This window comes from Thalassophryne amazonica, chromosome 6 (genome assembly GCF_902500255.1).
Source record: "Thalassophryne amazonica chromosome 6, fThaAma1.1, whole genome shotgun sequence".
NCBI lineage: Eukaryota > Metazoa > Chordata > Actinopteri > Batrachoidiformes > Batrachoididae > Thalassophryne > Thalassophryne amazonica.
Window position 1 is genome coordinate 65,664,126 of NC_047108.1, and position 20,848 is coordinate 65,684,973.

A 20,848-nucleotide genomic window follows, 5' to 3' on the forward strand; every position below is an offset into this window, starting at 1 on the left:
GAAATTGATAATAACAACTGTATTTCATCATTCCCTTAATTCGCCCGTGCTGCAACCAGGTTTTGTCGTCTCCATTCGGTTGTCACAATAAAATAAATACAGAAATACATTTAAAAAATAAAGAAATCTGACAGATTAGGCTTGTCTTATTAATTGAGCGAGCAAATATCCACATGTCAAGAATTATTGACATGTGAAAAGAGAATACAGTGGTCCCTCGCTATAACGCCGTTCACCTGTCATGGCCTCGGAGTCTCATGGAGTTTTTAGTCCAATTTTGCATGCCTTTTTTTTTTACAGTGTTCTGTGTTCTGCGTATCTGTTTATAAGAATCTTGTTGCCCAGAAGAAAAAAGAGCGCCAACAACTACTCTTAACTGTGTTGTCACACGGACACTCACACCTGCTGCAGCCAGGTGTGAGTGGAAAAAGGCGCAGCATCAGGACGCAGAGGCCCGATCTGTGACATACTGGTCAGTCACTATTAATAATTTCTTATGTGTCCGACCTCGTTCGTTGATCGTTAAAATTAATTCGTTAGTTCTAAATGCCATCATAATTATTTATAGGAAAACGTTCTATTTTTATTTCTCAAACAATGTTTGGCCCTGAAAACAGTTTGGTATTATTTTCCTACTAAGGTTTGAACTTTGAGAGTGTTTACACAGAGAAAAGTGAGAAAATGTTCATGCCTGATTGAGAAAGTGTACGAGGGCTGTCATAAAGTAACGGTCCTTTTTATTTTTTTCAAAAACTATATGGATTTCATTCATATGTTTTTACGTCAGACATGCTTGAACCCTGTGTGCATGCGTGAGTTTTTCCACGCCTGTCGGTGACGTCATTCGCCTGTGAGCACTCCTTGTGGGAGGAGTCGTCCAGCCCCTCGTCGGGATTCCTTTGTCTGAGAAGTTGCTGAGAGACTGGCGCGTTGTTTGATCAAAATTTTTTCTAAACCTGTGAGACACATCGAAGTGGACACGGTTCGAAAAATTAAGCTGGTTTTCAGTGAAAATTTTAACGACTGATGAGAGATTTTGAGGTGATTCTGTCGCTTTAAGGACTTCCCACGGTGCGAGACGTCGCTCAGCGCTCTCAGCCGCCGTCGTCAGCCTGTTCAAGCTGAAAACCTCCACATTTCAGGCTCTATTGATCCAGGACGTCGTGAGAGAACAGAGAAGTTTCAGAAGAAGTCGGTTTCAGCATTTTATCCGGATATTCCACTGTTAAAGGAGATTTTTTTAATGAAAGACGTGCGGACGGGTCCGCGCGTTGGGACACAGCCGACGCGGTGCGGCGGCACAGGAAAAACACCTCCGTGTTGATAACCATTTGTAAAATCCGGCGGCTTTTGATGGCTTTCAACAAGTGAGTAACTGAGAAATTGTTTAACAGCTTGGGCATGTTCCAACTTGCCTGTTAAGGTTTCCAACGGAGGTGTTTTTCCTGTGGCGGAGCGTCGCGGCGGCTGCGTCCCATATTGGCCTCTCTTCATTGGCTTCCTGTTAATTCTAGAATAGAATTTAAAATTCTTCTTCTTACTTATAAGGTTTTGAATAATCAGGTCCCATCTTATCTTAGGGACCTCGTAGTACCATATCACCATACCAATTTCTTACTTTTAAACTCGGACAAGACCTAAATGATGGTTCTTGGTCCACTGAGACATCAACATCAATTTGACCAGATAACACTTAACCTAGGTTCATGTGTCATACTTCACACTGACAAAGTGAGGAACCTTGGGGTAATTTTTGATCCTACGCTCCAATTGGTTCAAAATGCGGCTGCCACAGTTTTGACAAGAAGCAAAAAGTTCAACCACATTTCACCAATTTTGGCATCTCTTCACTGGCTTCTTGTCTCTGTGAGGTCAGATTTTAAGGTTCTGTTACTAACCTATAAAATTATTCATGGACTAGCACCTCCCTACTTAGCTGACCTAATTACACCCTGGGCTCTGCATTGTCAGGGTGCAGGACTACTTTGTGTCCCTAGGGTGAATAAAAAGTCTGTGGGCCACAGAGCCTTCTCTTATTGTGCACCTGTTTTGTGGAACTATCTCCCTGAGGAGACAAAGCAGTCAGATTCCATAGAGACATACTGCAGTCTGCTTTTGGAATATATTCTGGCAAGGGGACAGGTCCACTGATGATGTAATGGATGGACGCTGGCCCTGCACCCCAGGGCCCACCTGCCTGAAGCACCAATGGCTGCACTTTAGGGTCCCTTCACATTAATATGAATAAGTACAAATCAGGGCTAATCACGGTGAAACAGCTTGTATGAGCAAACCACGAAAACATCGAGCCGACATTGGGAGGGGCAGGTGTAAATGATCCCACTGTGATGCTTTCGGAACCACATGAAACCGTTGCAGTGGGAACACAGTGCGAGCAGCTGGAGCATGTGGAATGACATTGTGCAGCTTCTCTGGCAAAAAAATAAAAAATACATGCCACCACAGGATTCAAACCTGCAATTTACAAAAGCTCTGATTAACAGACAGAAACTTTACACTGCGCTACCAACGCTGCCCTATAAAAGGAGCATACAATGCCTAAAATCAACAAGGAGATAAATGTATTTAAAAAATAAAACCACACACCATAAAACACTGCATTTTATTGAATCCCTCTTATCAAGTGGACAATACAAGTATGAACCATCTGTTCTTCTGTAGATGACCCATGGTCACAGATACAGTCTGACATAAATGACATAAATGATACAGTGCGCTCTTATCATGTCCACATCTACTGGCCTGGTATGTCCAGTCAGCCCCGCATGCATCCGGTCTGATGCATTTCCTGTGGATGGGACTCTGCAGGACAGACAACCGCATCATGTGGAACAGAGTTCACGTGGGTGAAGTGACTTCAGATTGCCCACTGCGTGTTATAATTTTCAGTCACAGTGAAACAGGAAATGTCAAATGTTGAACACTTCCTGGCATGGGTTGCGCTAGAGTGGAGGCCGGGGTTTCACTGGACTCCCCTGAGATCTGATTGGACACAGATGACTGACACGTAACAGCACCACACGTTGGTTGAAAGAGCTGCATTTTGAAATTAGTGAGTCACATTGACTGCTAGGTTCCTCCTGTCCAGTAGTTAGTGCTGTGTACCACAAGAAGTCAAATCTACCTTAGCAGAAGAAGAACTATGTTTGCCTCAGATTTGAACTGAACACGTCATTTGAACTATGGACTTCTAATCACAACAAATTTATATTGGTGAGTAAACGACCATACGAGGTCTGTCATAAAGTATAGGTCCTTTTTATTTTTTTCAAAAACTATATGGATTTCATTCATATGTTTTTACGTCAGACATGCTTGAACCCTCGTGCGCATGCGTGAGTTTTTCCACGCCTGTCGGTGACGTCATTCGCCTGTGAGCACTCCTTGTGGGAGGAGTCGTCCAGCCCCTCGTCGGAATTCCTTTGTCTGAGAAGTTGCTGAGAGACTGGCGCTTTGTTTGATCAAAATTTTTTCTAAACCTGTGAGACATCGAAGTGGACACGGTTCGAAAAATTAAGCTGGTTTTCAGTGAAAATTTTAATGGCTGATGAGAGATTTTGAGGTGATACTGTCGCTTTAAGGACTTCCCACGGTGCGAGACGTCGCAGCGCTCTCAGGCGCCGTCGTCAGCCTGTTTCAAGCTGAAAACCTCCACATTTCAGGCTCTATTGATCCAGGACGTCGTGAGAGAACAGAGAAGTTTCAGAAGAAGTCGGTTTCAGCATTTTATCCGGATATTCCACTGTTAAAGGAGATTTTTTTAATGAAAGACGTGCGGACGGGTCCGGCGATGGGTCCGCACGTCGGGACAGCCGCGTGGTGCGGCGGCACAGGAAAAACACCTCCGTGTTGATAACCATTTGTAAAATCCAGGCGGCTTTTGATGGCTTTCAGTGGAGTGAGTATATGAGAAATTGTTTAACAGCTGGACATGTTCCAACTTGTCCTTAAGGCTTCCAACAGAGGTGTTTTTCCTGTGGCGGAGCGTCGGCGGCTGTAGCCGACGCTGCAATCGCGTCCGCACAGTATCACCTCAAAATCCCTCATCAGCCGTTAAAATTTTCACTGAAAACCAGCTTAATTTTTCGAACCGTGTCCACTTCGATGTGTCTCACAGGTTTAGAAAAAATTTTGATCAAACAAAGCGCCAGTCTCTCAGCAACTTCTCACACAAAGGAATTCCGACGAGGGGCTGGACGACTCCTCCCACAAGGAGTGCTCACAGGCGAATGACGTCACCGACAGGCGTGGAAAAACTCACGCATGCGCACGAGGGTTCAAGCATGTCTGACGTAAAAACATATGAATGAAATCCATATAGTTTTTGAAAAAAATAAAAAGGACCTATACTTTATTGACAGACCTCGTATTTTATGCCAGAAATGAGGTCCAAGTTGTTAAAAGCAGCATTTCTCCTTTAATTCGGGTTGCCTCATATGCACATGTTTAAGCTAACAGACAGCAGCTGGTTCATGCTCTGTTGGCTTATTAGTGCAGCACATAACTGAAACAATCCTTCAAATGGTGATACAAGCATCAAATTCAGCACAAATACAGCTGGAGCAAAATTAATGGAGCAACTTTAACTTTTGACCCCTGTACAAACTGAAACTGACTTTTGTCACCATTATTGCTGCTTTTTACCTCATAACTCCAAAACATTCAGTCACAGATAGTCCAAACTATACCTTTTTGGAATCATTATGATCAGGCAAATGATGTGGTGTAGTTTTCTATATGATTGGAGCATCTTTTAATTTTGGCAATTGTGTAATTCTTCAGTTGACCCCTACCTGGCCGCCTGTTGAAAATTCAAGTGGCTGATCAGTTTTTTCGAAAGAGTTCATGTCAATGGATTATTTGTGCCAAATTTAATGCTTGTGTCACCATTTGCAGGATTCCACTCTAAATATTCTCTTATCTGCTGCACTATTATGAGATGTAAGATGCTACTCCTTTGTGTTTCTCATTTGCCCTCAAAGGTATTGGAACACTTGGTATTTCACACATTTTAATTTGTTTATTCCATTTCAAATACATTTTTTTTTCTAAAATTATCTTCCTTAACTCAAACTGAAAGCAAATGTCTACTACTTGATATAAATTAATTAAAAATATAAATTCCAGCTTCCTGATGAAGTGTGTGTAGAGGAGGATTTTCTTCAAAAGAAGACCTGAAAGTTCAGCTACAATTTGACAGAAAGTACATTTCAGATGAAAGCCTAGATTTGATGTTTTGGTGAAAGAAACGTTTGTATTTCTTGATAATTGATGTAAATAAAGTCCAAGACATATTCAGTGGCTTGGAAATCTTCATGTTTCCATTCCCTGACTTGTCTAAAGAAAACTGGCAATAAAACTGATTATTACTTACAGGTTTGATCAAGTTTTAGAGATTTGCTTTCAATTTGAGTTTTAGGAAGATAATTTTAGATTTTTTTTTATTTTTTGTATTTATTGTATTTAAAATGGCATAAACAAATTAAAATGTGTGAAATTCCAAGTGTTCAAATACTTTTGGAGGGCACAGTATCCTAACGTTATGATGAGTGCAAAATGAGTGTGGTATTATTACTGTTTTGTTTAAGAATGTTTAATTTTCATTTGAGGAAAATACATGAACATTCCAATGGTTTGGGAGAAGTTCATCTATTTCCTTATCCAACAAAGGAAAACATGGGTTGATGTTGTTGTAGCCTTTCATTTGGCAAAGTATCAAAGTGCAGGCTTGTGACTGGGGAACAGGCCCACAGTGGCATGCAGAAAACCCAAACACCCGGGCTGCACAAAGGAAAAGGTGAGGCTGCTCGTTTGACCCGTACCACTACTCAGGAGATACCTTGAAAGCATCCCAGTATTGTTCTGCAAAATCCAGCAGCGCCACTCACACACATTTCTCAAACGAAATGCTGAAATTGTTATTCAGAAAACAGTTTCAGAAATGTCTACTCTAAAGTAGTCTCACAATACATTATATTACAACCCCTGGCAAAAATTATGGAATCACCGGCCTCGGAGGATGTTCATTCAGTTGTTTAATTTTGTAGAAAAAAGCAGATCACAGACATGACACAAAACTAAAGTAATTTCAAATGGCAACTTTCTGGCTTTAAGAAACACTATAAGAAATCAAGAAAAAAAGATTGTGGCAGTCAGTAACGGTTACTTTTTTAAACCAAGCAGAGGAAAAAAATATGGAATCACTCAATTCTGAGGAAAAAAATATGGAATCACCCTGTAAATTTTCATCCCCAAAACTAACACCTGCATCATATCAGATCTGCTCGTTAGTCTGCATCTAAAAAGGAGTGATCACACCTTGGAGAGCTGTTGCACCAAGTGGACTGACATGAAACAGGAGAGATGTCAATTGAAACAAAGGAGAGGATTATCAAACTCTTAAAAGAGAGTAAATCATCACGCAATGTTGCAAAAGATGTTGGTTGTTCACAGTCAGCTGTGTCTAAACTCTGGACCAAATACAAACAACATGGGAAGGTTGTTAAAGGCAAACATACTGGTAGACCAAGGAAGACATCAAAGCATCAAGACAGAAAACTTAAAGCAATATGTCTCAAAAATCGAAAAATGTACAACAAAACAAATGAGGAATGAATGGGAGGAAACTGGAGTCAACGTCTGTGACCGAACTGTAAGAAACCGCCTAAAGGAAATGGGATTTACATACAGAAAAGCTAAACGAAAGGCATCATTAACACCTAAACAGAAAAAAACAAGGTTACAATGGGCTAAGGAAAAGCAATTGTGGACTGTGGATGACTGGATGAAAGTCATATTCAGTGATGAATCTCGAATCTGCATTGGGCAAGGTGATGATGCTGGAACTTTTGTTTGGTGCCTTTCGAATGAGATTTGTAAAGATGACTGCCTGAAGAGAACATGTAAATTTCCACAGTCATTGATGATATGGGGCTGCATGTCAGGTAAAGGCACTGGGGAGATGGCTGTCATTACATCATCAATAAATGCACAAGTTTATGTTGATATTTTGGACAATTGAAAGGATGTTTGGGGATATGAAATCATTTTTCAAGATGATAATGCATCTTGCCATAGAGCAAAAACTGCAAAAACATTCCTTGCAAAAAGACACATAGGGTCAATGTCATGGCATAGGGTCAATGTCAATGAGCAGATCTGATTTGATGCAGGTGTTAATTTGGGGGATGAAATTTACAGGGTGATTCCTTAATTTTTTCCTCAGAATTGAGTGATTCCATATTTTTTTCCTCTGCTTGGTCTAAAAAGTAACCGTTACTGACTGCCACAATCTTTTTTCTTGATTTCTTATAGTGTTTCTTAAAGCCAGAAAGTTGCCATTTGAAATGACTTTAGTTTTGTGTCATGTCTGTGATCTGCTTTTTTTCTACAAAATTAAACAACTGAATGAACATCCTCTGAGGCCGGTGATTCCATAATTTTTGCCAGGGGTTGTATAATCTCATTTTACACACAAAGTTCACGTGCTCTAATGGAACCTATATAACCAGGATAAAATAACAAGAATAAATAATAAAACTGCATTTATAGAGCAGTGCTTGAATGTATGTAACCTTTTGCGTTTTGTATATTATAATTTTCTGACACCAGATTTCATAAAATTCAGGCTTCTCTATATTCAAATTTTCAAAAGTTGTGCTTCACGATGAAGTGGTATAGAGAAGGATTTTTTCAACAAAACATCAAATCTAGACTTGCATCTCAGATGTACCTTCTGGTAAATTGTAGCTGAAGTCTTCTTTTTAAGAAAATCCTCCTCTATACCACTTCACCATGAAGCTGTGTAACTGGGGATATAAAATGCAAAACATGCATCACGCACAATTTCTCCAATCACAGCCACAGAAGCCTACAAATTTCTTCTGGGTTGCCTGAGTGTCTTGCTGGCTTTCATCAGTCTTGTCCTTCTTACACAGTAACTCAATTTTTGAGAACTGTCTACACAATACAGATTTACCAAAGAGTACCATACTGTTTGTATTTCTTCATAATTGATGTAAATAAAGTCCAAGACATATTCAGTGACTTGGAAATGTTCATGTATCCATCCCCTGACTTGTCTGAAGAAAACTGGTAATAAAACTGTTTACTTATAGGTATTATACCAAAGCGTTCCATTACTTATGCAACCCATCATCTTGGCTTTTATATTTTTAATTAATTTATGTCAACTTATAGAAATTTGCTTTCAGTCTGGGTTTAAGGAAAATAATTTTAGAATTTTTTTATTTTTGTATTTTTTGTATTTGGAATGGCATAAAGAAATTAAAATGTGTGAAATACTAAGTGTTCTAATACTTTTTGAGGGCACTGTGTGTAACAAATTAGGTATAGTCAGGAGGTGCCGTACGATCTATGGGGAATCCTCAGCACTAATTATCCTTATGTATTTCCTTGATTCAATGCCTGACCTTGAATCGGGATGTGCCTCATGATGGGGTCAAAACTTTGTCTGAAAAAATAAACACCTGCCTTAAATAAGCTGCAGGCATTATGTGCATGAACAAGATTACATTTGGTCGAGTCACTTTTTTTCTAAGTCCACTGCGGAGTGGTAATAACCTTAAAATCCTAAAGCCTGATTTATACTTCTACAACTCCATAACTCTGTGGCCACTCTGGTGGAAATACGGTATCCGCTTTCCTCAAATCGGCGAGTGAACTTCATTTCATACCTCTGTTGCTGGGCACACCCAGACTGCTCTGTCCAGTACATGCGAGGGGTTTTTAATGGAAATGCATTGCAATTAGACAAGAAGTTTTGTCCAATGTGAGCAACAATCCATTATACAAAATCTGGTACATTAAGGGATCATTAACCAAGTGAGAGGTCTGTACCGGGAAATATCAGACTGAGGTGGCTAAAAATACAGAGGTCTAATATTCCCGTACAGATTGAGCAAGCAAGGTTAATAATTTGTTTATTATATGGCTATTATATATAAACACGCAAACTTACAGTAGCGCCCGAATATGCTACTGACAGTGTTGGGCTCGTTCACTTTCTTCACCTCCATGAGGAACTTGCTAACAGATGGTCTGATCATTAGCTGGTAAGCTTTCAATCTGTGTGGTTTTTTTTTCAAATCCTGTTTAGATATCTATGGTGAAGTTCATGTCCGACTTGGTTTTTTAATCATGTTTTTAGCTTCCTGGTTTGTACGAAAATATAAATTGCAGACCGATTGTCATGGTAACTGGTCCCATATGGGAAAATATCCGACCGTAATCAGCCAATCAGAGCACGCGTAGCATTGCAGCCACATAATAAACAGTGTTTATTACATGGAAAACCATACAAATCATTGGAACTTTTGCTTTTGTCCGGTGAGTGCGAGTATTTGGTTTATACGATGACAGTTTACATGAGTTTTATTGTATTAGTGTTTATATACTATAGCTAACGATCATCTGCAGAGGAATGGTCTATTTGAAGAGTTTCAGTCAGGTTTTAGAATTCATCATAGTACAGAAACAGCATTAGTGAAGGTTACAAATGATCTTCTTATGGCCTCGGACAGTGGACTCATCTCTGTGCTTGTTCTGTTAGACCTCAGTGCTGCTTTTGATACTGTTGACCATAAAATTTTATTACAGAGATTAGAGCATGCCATAGGTATTAAAGGCACTGCGCTGCGGTGGTTTGAATCATATTTGTCTAATAGATTACAATTTGTTCATGTAAATGGGGGAATCTTCTTCACAGACTAAAGTTAATTATGGCGTTCCACAAGGTTCTGTGCTAGGACCAATTTTATTCACTTTATACATGCTTCCCTTAGGCAGTATTATTAGACGGTATTGCTTAACTTTTCATTGTTACGCAGATTATACCCACCTTTATCTATCCATGAAGCCAGAGGACACACACCAATTAGCTAAACTGCAGGATTGTCTTACAGACATAAAGACATGGATGACCTCTAATTTCCTGCTTTTTAAACTCAGATAAAACTGAAGTTATTGTACTTGGCCCCACAAATCTTAGAAACATGGTGTCTAACCAGATCCTTACTCTGGATGGCATTACCCTGACCTCTAGTAATACTGTGAGAAATCTTGGAGTCATTTTTGATCAGGATATGTCATTCAAAGCGCATATAAACAAATATGTAGGACGCTTTTCCTGCATTTACGCAATATCTCTAAATCAGAAAGGTCTTGTCTCAGAGTGATGCCTGAAAAAACTAATTCATGCATTTATTTCCTCTAGGCTGGACTATTGTAATTCATTATTATCAGGTTGTCCTAAAAGATCCCTAAAAAGCCTTCAGTTAATTCAAAATGCCTGCAGCTAGAGTACTGACGGGGACTAGAAAGAGAGAGCATATCTCACCCATATTGGCCTCTCTTCATTGGCTTCCTGTTAATTCTAGAATAGAATTTAAAATTCTTCTTCTTACTTATAAGGTTTTGAATAATCAGGTCCCATCTTATCTTAGGGACCTCGTAGTACCATATCACCCCAATAAGAGCGCTTCGCTCTCAGACTGCAGGCTTACTTGTAGTTCCTAGGGTTGTAAGAGTAGAATGGGAAGGCAGAGCTTCAGCTTTCAGGCTCCTCTCTGTGGAACCAGCTCCCAATTCAGATCAGGGAGACAGACACCCTCTCTACTTTTAAGATTAGGCTTAAAACTTTCCTTTTTGCCTAAAGCTTATAGTTAGGGGCTGGATCAGGTGACCCTGAACCATCCCTTAGTTATGCTGCTATAGACGTAGACTGCTGGGGGGTTCCCATGATGCACTGTTTCTTTCTCTTTTTGCTCTGTATGCACCACTCTGCATTTAATCATTAGTGATCGATCTCTGCTCCCCTCCACAGCATGTCTTTTTCCTGGTTCTCTCCCTCAGCCCCAACCAGTCCCAGCAGAAGACTGTCCCTCCCTGAGCCTGTTCTGCTGGAGGTTTCTTCCTGTTAAAAGTGAGTTTTTCCTTCCCACTGTAGCCAAGTGCTTGCATCACAGGGGGTCATTTTGACCGTTGGGGTTTTACATAATTATTGTATGGCCTTGACTTACAATCTAAAGCGCCTTGGGCAACTGTTTGTTGTGATTTGGCGCTATATAAAAAAATTGATTGATTGATATAAAGGCTGAGTGGACCCTTGTCATTTGATTGGTGCTTGTATGTCAAGTGACATGGATTATTCGTCCTATTTGTGTTGTGTTGCATTTAGCGTGCAATTTGGTTCCATATGTTTTGTACCATTGCATGCTGTGAACCCCGCCCACTAGTGGGGGCGGCATTTAGCTAAACATGCGAAGTTTGTTTTGCTGACGGACAATGATTTGAAGGAGTTAATTGATGGTACTAATTCTTCTAACACACACACACACACAAAAACAAAAAACAAATCCACTGCACTGTCAGCCGTCGGAGTCATGAAGAGCTGTTAGGAGGAAGTTAGAATGAAAAGCTGGGCTAATTTCTGATGTGACTTTTTTTTTTTTTTTTTGCTGCACTGAGGAATTACACTACGTTAGTGCACGGCATCACAGACTACATCCACAGAATTATTTTTGGACTCCTATTTAAAGTTCGTGTTGGATTATTGATGTCAAAGCAGCAGTGAGGCACCAAAATGTAAGTCCCTTTTCTGTTGTTAATCAAATAATATAATATCAAATGACAAGGATCTATTTTAGCCATTATTGCAGTAAAACAAATAATGAATGTTTTTACATTCTTTCATTGGAACGAATATTTAATTTGGTGAAAGCTGGAACATGCCATTCAAATTGGCTTCACTTTTAGCCATTGCTGCCCAGCTCCTTTTTTTTTGTGACGTGTGAGTGACATTTTGAGTTATGGACTGGGACATTAGTTCATTCGTGACAGATTTTGTTACATCTGCCTCGGGTCACATTTTTGAGTCATTCCACATCAGCATGGACTTCCCCATCAAGGACCTTCTCATCAAGGATCCCTCAGAGTGGGAGGATGACCCAACATATATAACACACACACACACACACACACATATATATACCCATCAATTGGCTGTAAAAGTGATTTAGTTCTTCTACTGTCATATTTAAATTTTCCATTACTGTGGCTTTGATATTTTTATCAATTTATATCATGTTGCACAGATCAGGTTTCACAGTTTTAAAACCATAATTTCAGAACAATTAATAGAGAAGCCTGATTAATTTATTTTTATGTCATAAAATAATGAAATGTATAAAAGATCAAGACCACACATGTAGCACCACTACATTCAATGTCTATCACCCAGATGAAAAGTATAATGCTTTTTTTTTAAACCCAGAAAAAATGTGACATAAACAGAAAATGTGTATTTTTTATACATCAATAAATAAACAGTTGAAGTACACATGGCTCAAGGAGTGCTGTAACATTCCTAAGGATCCCTGCTGTGGTGTTAGAGCTAAGAATAACACAGCTGACATCGTTGTAATATTAATCCAGTGCCTGTAATGTCAGCGGGCTGCAGATATAAAGCTTTTGAAAAAGTCTCATCCTGTGAATCTCAAATTTCAGAAAAAGTTTCTGGAGAGATGATCCTTCCTTCTGGAAAGAGCTGGCTGATGGTGATCCATATCTGCCTCAGAATTTTCCTTTCATGGTTTCACTGAAAATTGTGAGATACGTTTTTCAAGATTTCAAAATGTAGAATTCCAAACCCCTTCCATTTTTTTTTTTTTAAATTATAGCATCATTGTTGGTCAGATGAACAGATGAGCTGTTCCACCTGGAGAAAACACACCTGTGGGCTGAATATCATACATCAGTTATATACAGTACTGTGTGAAAATCTTAATCTGATTAATCTTAATCTTAAATTAAACAGCACATGTATGAAAAGCTTCTTAATATTATGTACTTCCCTGTACAAAATACTAACATGAAAAATTTGCATTTCACACTGAATTATTTTGGCTGAAACTAACCTGTTGCTGCATGCCATATTAATCACTTCATTACATTTTGATTGTTATTATTTCCACTTTGTTGTTTTGAGGAATTATGTATTATTTGTAAATCTACAAAGTAAACAAATTTAATTTAACCAACGTTTGTTACTTTCTTGAACACCCAGCTCTTATAGAATTGGCAAAAAAAAAAAATCTTCAAAAAATATTAAATTCTTTGAAAATTCAAATTTTGTCATTTACTGACATAATGATGAAGAAAAACATGACAATCATATTGATACAGAAATGAGGATGCTTCAGACTTTTGCACAGTACTGTCTGTTCTGTCACCGACAACAACTAAGTGAAACAGCGCTCAGGTGTAATTAGATCTCCAATAATCTTGCTAATCCAAGACGTAAAATTCAAAGATGTTTTGGCGTTGGCTTGTGGATGAGCTCTTTGAGGGTCGGTCTACTTCAACACTGGCAGACATTCATTCATCTTCTACCGCTTAGTCCAATTGAGGGTCGCGGGGGCTGGAGCCTATCCCAGCAGTCATAGGGTGCGATGCGGGGCACACCCAGGACAGGACACCAGTCTGTCGCAGGGCCACAAACAGACAAACAAACACAGACACACCCATACACACACCTACGGACAATTTAAAGATTCCAATCCACCTAACCCGCATGTCTTTGGATGTGGGAGGAAACTGGAGCACCCGAAGGAAACCCACGCAAACACGGGGAGAACATGCAAACTCCACACAGAAAGGCCACGGGAATTGAACCCATGACATTCTCGCTGTGAGGCAACAGTGCTAACCACTAAGCCACTGTGCTGCCACTGGCAGACATATGGACTCTAATAAATGACCTTTAGGATCAGAATGAAATGATGCTTTCTGTTTTCCAAGCTTTCCTCCATCAAAACCCAAATAGAATCTATTATCCAACTTAATAAGGCTTTGGTTTGACTTCTTTCTTAAATGTTACAGTGTACAGTGTTGACTCGTACATTATATGATTTACATTCAACATGTATGCTACATAACACCACATTAGGCTACTTTAGTAACACTAATGTGCCATACTGTGCAGACTTTCAATAAATTATTCTTACACTGTACATGGACTGCAATCAAACATTCTTATTCTGTTTCCCCCAACATAAAATTCACTTGTTTTACATACTTTCAGGAAAACGACAGTGAGGTATTTTTTTTTTTTCTTATATACTTCATATACTGTGTTGGTACAAAACAGGTGTGTGGTTTTGGCCATTTGGGCTGCAGTAAACCGACTCCAGTTTTGTGTTTGTGTTAATCTGTGGTTTTCCAGTTAGCCGCGGTGCATTGTCTCCTTCATTCGTCCGTCTCTTCCCCGCTTGCATGGATTCTTGAAAGCGGATTCCTCCTGAGTGAATATGATTTCTACCTCAAGCGTCCCATCTCTAATCGACTTTCTCTGATTGACCAAAGTTTTTTTCCTCTCCACATTATTAGATGTCTAATGCGGCCTGTTCTCAGGGGCACTCCTGCAGCTGGAACATCTGTGACATCCAGTGTCTGTTCTCTGTCCAGCAGCTCCCTCTGTCTGTCTCTCTCTCCGTTGGCTTGCTGCTTTGATATCTCTGCACATGTAGCTGTGTACTGCGTTGTATATTAGGTGTGTTGTAACTCCATTAATGCATTCCAGCAGCTTTGTGGCACAAGAGACATAAAAGATTCTTGTGAGAATCAGTGCACAAGAGCCAATTCAACAGCCTACTGAGGTGTCCTTTTTTTTCTTACTTCAAGGTTATTTTTCCTTTGGAGAGGCCTGGTGATGCAGATAGTGTCCCTGTTGACAGCAGCTCTGTTCTTAGCTGTGAGAAACATCTGGTAGGGGGTCACCTCTCTGTCACTCAGCAGCATCGGAGGTGGTAGGGACAGTGTTTTTTTTTAAACACAGCACACACATGTCCTTGCTGTGGATGTTTGGGCATCTCATCCGTCTTTGTCAGTACTGGTTGTCCTTGGTGATGGAGGCGTGCGTGATGGTGGAGTCGTTGGGCAGGGAGCTCCGGCGGCGAGATTGTGAGTGGCAGTGCAGGAGTGTCTGCAGCTCTGTGGACACGCTGCTGGAGAAGGCCGTGTAGATCCACGGGTTGGTGCACGAGTTCAGGCTGGCCAGCAGCATCAGGATAGTGAAGGCCACTCCTGTGGAGGGGGAAGAGAAGTATCTTAACACATGCACCTTGTGAGCCAGTGTGGAACAGTCACCCCACACAAAAATTTTCTTTTTTTAAAATTTATTCCACATAAGCGGCGCAATGTGGTGCGCCTCGCACTGTTCCTGCTCAAAAGATGCTGTCGTGTCCACGAGCTCTCACACAGGAATCATGCACTCCTGCCCATCGGAACGATGTTTCGTGGTGCGCAAATTCAAACTGTTTCACGCTGTTTCGCCATATTTGTCCAAATCTGGTCCAAACTTCGCACTATGTGTGAAGGGGCCTTTACGCATGCACACAGAGTGCAATAGAGTAGAAAAGCAACATAAAACTGAAATGCAAACAAAACATATTAATAAAATAGCATAACTCTTTCAAAAAGCACAACTTTAACCCTATTCAGGACTTTAGTGAGCACAATATGGAGAAAGCACTTGCCATGGGATCCAATGGACCCCTAAAAGTCCTGAATAGGGTTAATCAAACTGGATAATACCATATTTAAAGGTAGCCTTTGTTCTTCTGCATGGCTGGAGCTGTGTCCGGACATTAAACATGATTTGAAATGAAAACATATCTGCTGATAATACTTTACTAAGATGATTAACAACCTGTGCTTTGATACAAACACTAACCTCTTACTCAAACATTAAAGAGAAAAAGGAATCTCCCTCTAGCTACATGTCACAGCACCCAAGCAAAGCACACAATAGTTAAAGCAAGACAACCAGCTCTTAACATACCTTAAAAGTACTGCAGGTGACAACTCTCATTGCGTCTATACACTCTGTGTGCGAGGCTGAGCTCAAAGTCCAGCAAAAACAACTGCACCTTACATGCACCCCACGTGTACAGACTAGTCAGTTTCACTGTATGTACTGATGAGGGGAAAACAATTCTCCCTAACACATATAGGAAACAACATCTGGTTTGTTTGTTTTTTCTGTGTGTTTTTTTTAAGACAGACAAATTTCTGGTCCCATGGCTTACAAGATCCTTAACCCCTAGTTGCTCCCGGTGTGTAGTGAAGCTTTATTGTAAAGTGCTTTGAGCGTCTGATGCAGATGGAAAAGCACGATATAAATGGAGTACATTTGCCATTTACAATGCTTGAAGTCCACATTTTGTTTTTACGTGTCTACAAGAAAGCTATGCAAGTTTATCTGCAAGACTGTGACCATGAAGGCTTGGAGAGGAAGCGACGTTGGGTTAGTGATCTTAATTGGACAACTGAGGCGTGGACACGGGACTTTGAATCGGTTACTACTACCTGATAGCAATATCTATGGTTACGGACTTATTGACTGTGGCTGTACAAATGAAAGAATCAAAACACATAGGTGACCATGGCAATCAGATTCTTAATGACCATCCTGTGGAACTTGTGGAACTTTGAAATATCAAAGGTTACGAAGTAGTGTGAAGCAGGAACTAGCATCAGACAGCAGGACCATGTTCTCCATGACTGCTGTGTGCCACTTCAGGTGAAGTGAAATCAATGGGATGTGGTTGTGTTGCAAGGAATGTACAAGGTGCATGCAAAAAGTATGCAACCTTTTTTATCCCACGGAAACAAATGAGGTGTGGGAGTTGTTGTTTGAGGTGTGGCTCTATCCAGAAGTGGGAGTGGGCGTCTTCTTCTGCAGGTCTCCCGTCCTGTACACTGGCATGGACTCCCAAAAATTTCCTGTATATTTGTATTGTCAACTGTGTTGGTAGCATGGCCCAAGCAGAGGGTCACTCCTTTGAGTCTGATCTGCTTGAGATTTCTTCCTTAAATCATCAGAGGGAGTTTTTCCTTACCACTGTCGCCTGTATGCTTGCTCTAGGGGCTGGTAAGGTTAGACCTTACTTGTGTGAAGCACCTTGAGACAGCTTTGTTGTGATTTGGCGCTATATAAATGAAATAAATTGAAACTGAATTGTTTGGTGGGCAGATGTAGGGAACCATCTTGAGCATGCATGAATTTTTCTTGTCCACAGAGCATATCAGACACAAGCACCAAACCAAAGAGTGCAGACATGCACTGCTCAGATTTTAACATTACGGAACGACTTGAGACGAGGAGTTTTGATGAAGGATGTGGACATGTAGTGAGCTCGTTCAGGCTTTTCTGGCCAAACACACCATCCCTGTAATTCGTCAGACTTCCTACTCTACCAATATGGCTCTCTGTGATTTTTGGCTGTTCAAAACTACACTAAAAGAGACTCAATTTCAGTGGCAAGAAGACTTCATGTGGATTGCAACAGCCTACCTGGACACCAATCCAAAAGAGGACTTCCAGAAATGCTTCTGTCAATGGCTGAACTGCTGGAAGAAGTGTGTGTGTGAGAGAAGGGATCCTGAACAATCACGGAAGTGGTGTGTTTGGGCAGGAAAGCCTGAATCAGCTGAGCAGAATGAGTGGCTGCCGGACTTCCAGCACAGTTGTTTTTCCTCTGGCATCAGCTGCTTTGGTGTGAATTTCGCTGACACTCTCCGCATGCCCAAATCATCCATCAACAGCTTTGGGAAAACTTTAACAAGCACTGCAGTATGGATACATTCACAAATGGCATTCAAAATTCTACAGTGCAAAAAGAGGTCTTTTGTTAAAAATATCGAGAAGAAGGTTTTCTGATTTAGGGTTGGATATACAGAAGATCAACAATAACACTTCATTTATCAGCAATTCTTACATATTTTTAAGCACAGGAGAAGTAGAATCAAGCAGTGCACTTTACTTTTTGCTCATATTACAGCAATGTAAATCATACAATGCAAGCTGTGAGCTGAATCAGTGGCATTCTGTGTTCAAGCCCTGTGCTCTACTACGCCACCTGATTTTCTAAGAACTGTTTTCATTCAAATTGCATAACACTGAGCAAAGTGTGAGCTTTAACTGTTATAACAAGTCAAGTTGTAAAGTCATGATGTAAAAGGTTGCCTGGCAGTTGTACGTCACATCACCCTCTTTGTCTTTCTTGTCAAATAAATGTGTACACCAATCATTTAGTTTGCATACAAAACATTCATTTATTCACAGTAACGTGGCTATAAATATCCCTCAAACAGCTGTGGCTTTGGTGGCCACAGACCTAGGCTTTGGAAATGAAATATGAGGAACAAGATCATTTCAAGCTTCATGTGACTTCAAACCTACACATGCTGAGAGCAGAGAACCCAAATTCTTTCCTTTGAAGGCCCATAAATTAAAGCTTGACACTAATGGATTAATATTGTTATGGTTTACATTTTTGATGTCTGTTTTCTGTTGAAGGGTTTGATAATGCTTTTAAATTTATAACTGAGTGTTTCCTCAATTGGACGAAGCATTTGAAGAGGAGTGAGTGAGAGTGTTTCCTCATGTTCCCTAATATCTCTCCTCCGTGTGTATTTAGATTGGGTTTACTTCCTGAAACTTGGGTTTCCGGTTTCACTTGCACTGATTAGTACTACTACTACTACTACTTGTCAGTCAGTCTATTACAGACAAGGACAATATTGAGCAAACAAAAAATACAGCTCAAATATTCATTTCCAGAAGGTTTGGTTGCATGCCGCCGGCATCCTCTTTTGTTTTCCTGGATTTCCCATTTTCTGTGAACTGCTTCAGCACCTTCCCTCACTACTGTGCTCCATCTGACCCTGTCGTTTGCCAATGTCTCCAGCTGCTGATGGCTGATACCCGCCAGGCCAAGGCGACGTTTTACCACGTCCTTAAAACGCAGTCGCGGTCGACCACGGGGCCTTGTCCCCTCTTTCAGGTCAGAAAGCAGCAGGTCCCGCGGCAGTCGTTCTTCAGACATCCTGATGATGTCTCCGGTCCATCTGAGTTTCAAGCGGCTAGTCATGGCTTCCATAGCCGGTATGCCCGCCCACCTCAGGACCTCAACGTTGGTAATACGGTCTTTCCAGATAATACCCATCAGTCCGCAAAGATTGCATTGGACCAGAACAGACAGCCACCGGACATGATGAGCATACAAGGTTGGCACCTGTAGTCCATTTAGAAGAGCACTCAGCACTACAACCCTGCATACGTTTAGCTTCATGTTCAGTCTTATAAGTTTCACTTGCACTGATACATCCTCGTTCATTGAATCACGCACTACTTACGCTGATCACTGCCCTTCACTCCCGTGCTTGATCGTCTTGCTCTCATGCTTTTCTTCTCATATTCATTTCCTGTTTGATCCACTGTTGCGGACCCATGCTGCCTCTGTGTTTTTCCTGAGTATAGTCCTTCAACCTGGTATGCTTGCTGATTGGGTACTGACCCTTTGCTTGTTTCACTGGATTATTTACTTGCTGCTTCGCTCATGTCCACTGCTATTTGACGGACTGACCTCCTTTGTGCTGACCCTGCACCTGTGTCCTTGACCATGTGCATCATCTGTTTCCACATGGACAACACTGTTGCACAGACTGCTGTCTCTGAGTTTACTGACTGTTCCAGCAACATCTGCTGCTAATAAAACCAGCTTTATACTGTATACCACTGATGTTCTCTGCTCAGGGGCCCTTTGTCATGCCATTACAAATATGTACAAAAGTTTTCAATTTCAAAGGTGGGCCAAAACAAGGGAGTGCAGACACAACATGGCCTGCATGGAGAGACAGAAAGAAGAAAGAAGTCTGTTCCTTTTTAAAAATCCTTGGTCAGTATCTCTGCACACTAATGATCTCTCTGTCACTCTTGCTTTCTCTCTCAGATTGCTGTCTATCATACTCAACCATCACTCACTTTTTCTACAGCTGCTTATTTCATACATATTAATGAATTAATTTGCTATACCTGCTTACTCCAATTAAGGGTCATGGGGTTTGGAGCTCTTCACCCGGCAGTCATAAGAGTGAGGCGGGGTACACCCTGGACAGGATGCCAGTCTGTCACAGGGCCACATACAGTCAGACAAACACATTCACATCCACACGCACACCTACGATCAATTTAAAGTTTCCAGTTCACCTAACCTGCATGTCTTTGGATGTGGGAGGAAGCTGGCGCACCTCGAGAGAACCCACGCAAACACATGGAGAACATGCAAACTCCACACAGAAAGGCCCCAGGTGGGAAGCGATACCACGACCTCCATATATACATACATATATGTAATATATAAAGCTGACCGTGTGTGTGTGTGTGTGTGTGTGTGTGTGCTCACTATGCACACCCACAGTAATTAAGCAATCGAGACTAAACTTGCTATGGTGACTGAGGGCACCAAGGGGGAGGTCACTGGGGCCCTTAGGTTGAAAGCGTACATGCATGAACACACACATGGTCAGCTTTATATATGAAATCATGACCCGCTCATTGGAGCCCTTATTTTCGCAGTTCACGTGGTAAACAGGTCAGGTAGCAAGCATCACGCATTACTGACTACGTAGTAGCAGCTGGCTAGGGTGCACTTTAATTAAAAGCCGAACGGGCCAGCGTGCGCTCTATGCCAGTTAAAGTGCACATTTTGCCACTTAAAATGTACTTGCTGTGTACGGCATGCCACAGCATTGCAGTGATATGACATGCTAACACCTTTTATCATCATTCACTTGAGTCTCATGAACGTCACAAATTGCTCTATGAAAATTAATGATGACAACATACACACAATGCAGTGCAACTTACTACACCTTAACTAAAGTGACATGAAATATACAATGACATAGCTAAGGGCCCCTTCACACATAGTGCGAATAAGTACAACTCAGGGCGACTCACGGT

General features: G+C 40.9%; 1 protein-coding gene across 3 annotated transcripts in view; it reads right to left on the reverse strand.

The window, feature by feature from the left end:
* Positions 1–14,412: 14,412 nt before the first annotated feature.
* The window catches only part of avpr2ab (arginine vasopressin receptor 2a, duplicate b), an 89,813-nt gene continuing 83,377 nt past the window's right edge, over positions 14,413–20,848 (reverse strand). For all 3 annotated transcript variants that reach the window (XM_034172359.1, XM_034172357.1, XM_034172358.1), the window contains one exon: positions 14,413–15,123. In XM_034172359.1, coding sequence (XP_034028250.1) covers positions 14,924–15,123 — 200 coding nt within the window. In that variant the 3' untranslated portion in view covers positions 14,413–14,923. The remainder of the gene's footprint in view (positions 15,124–20,848) is intronic.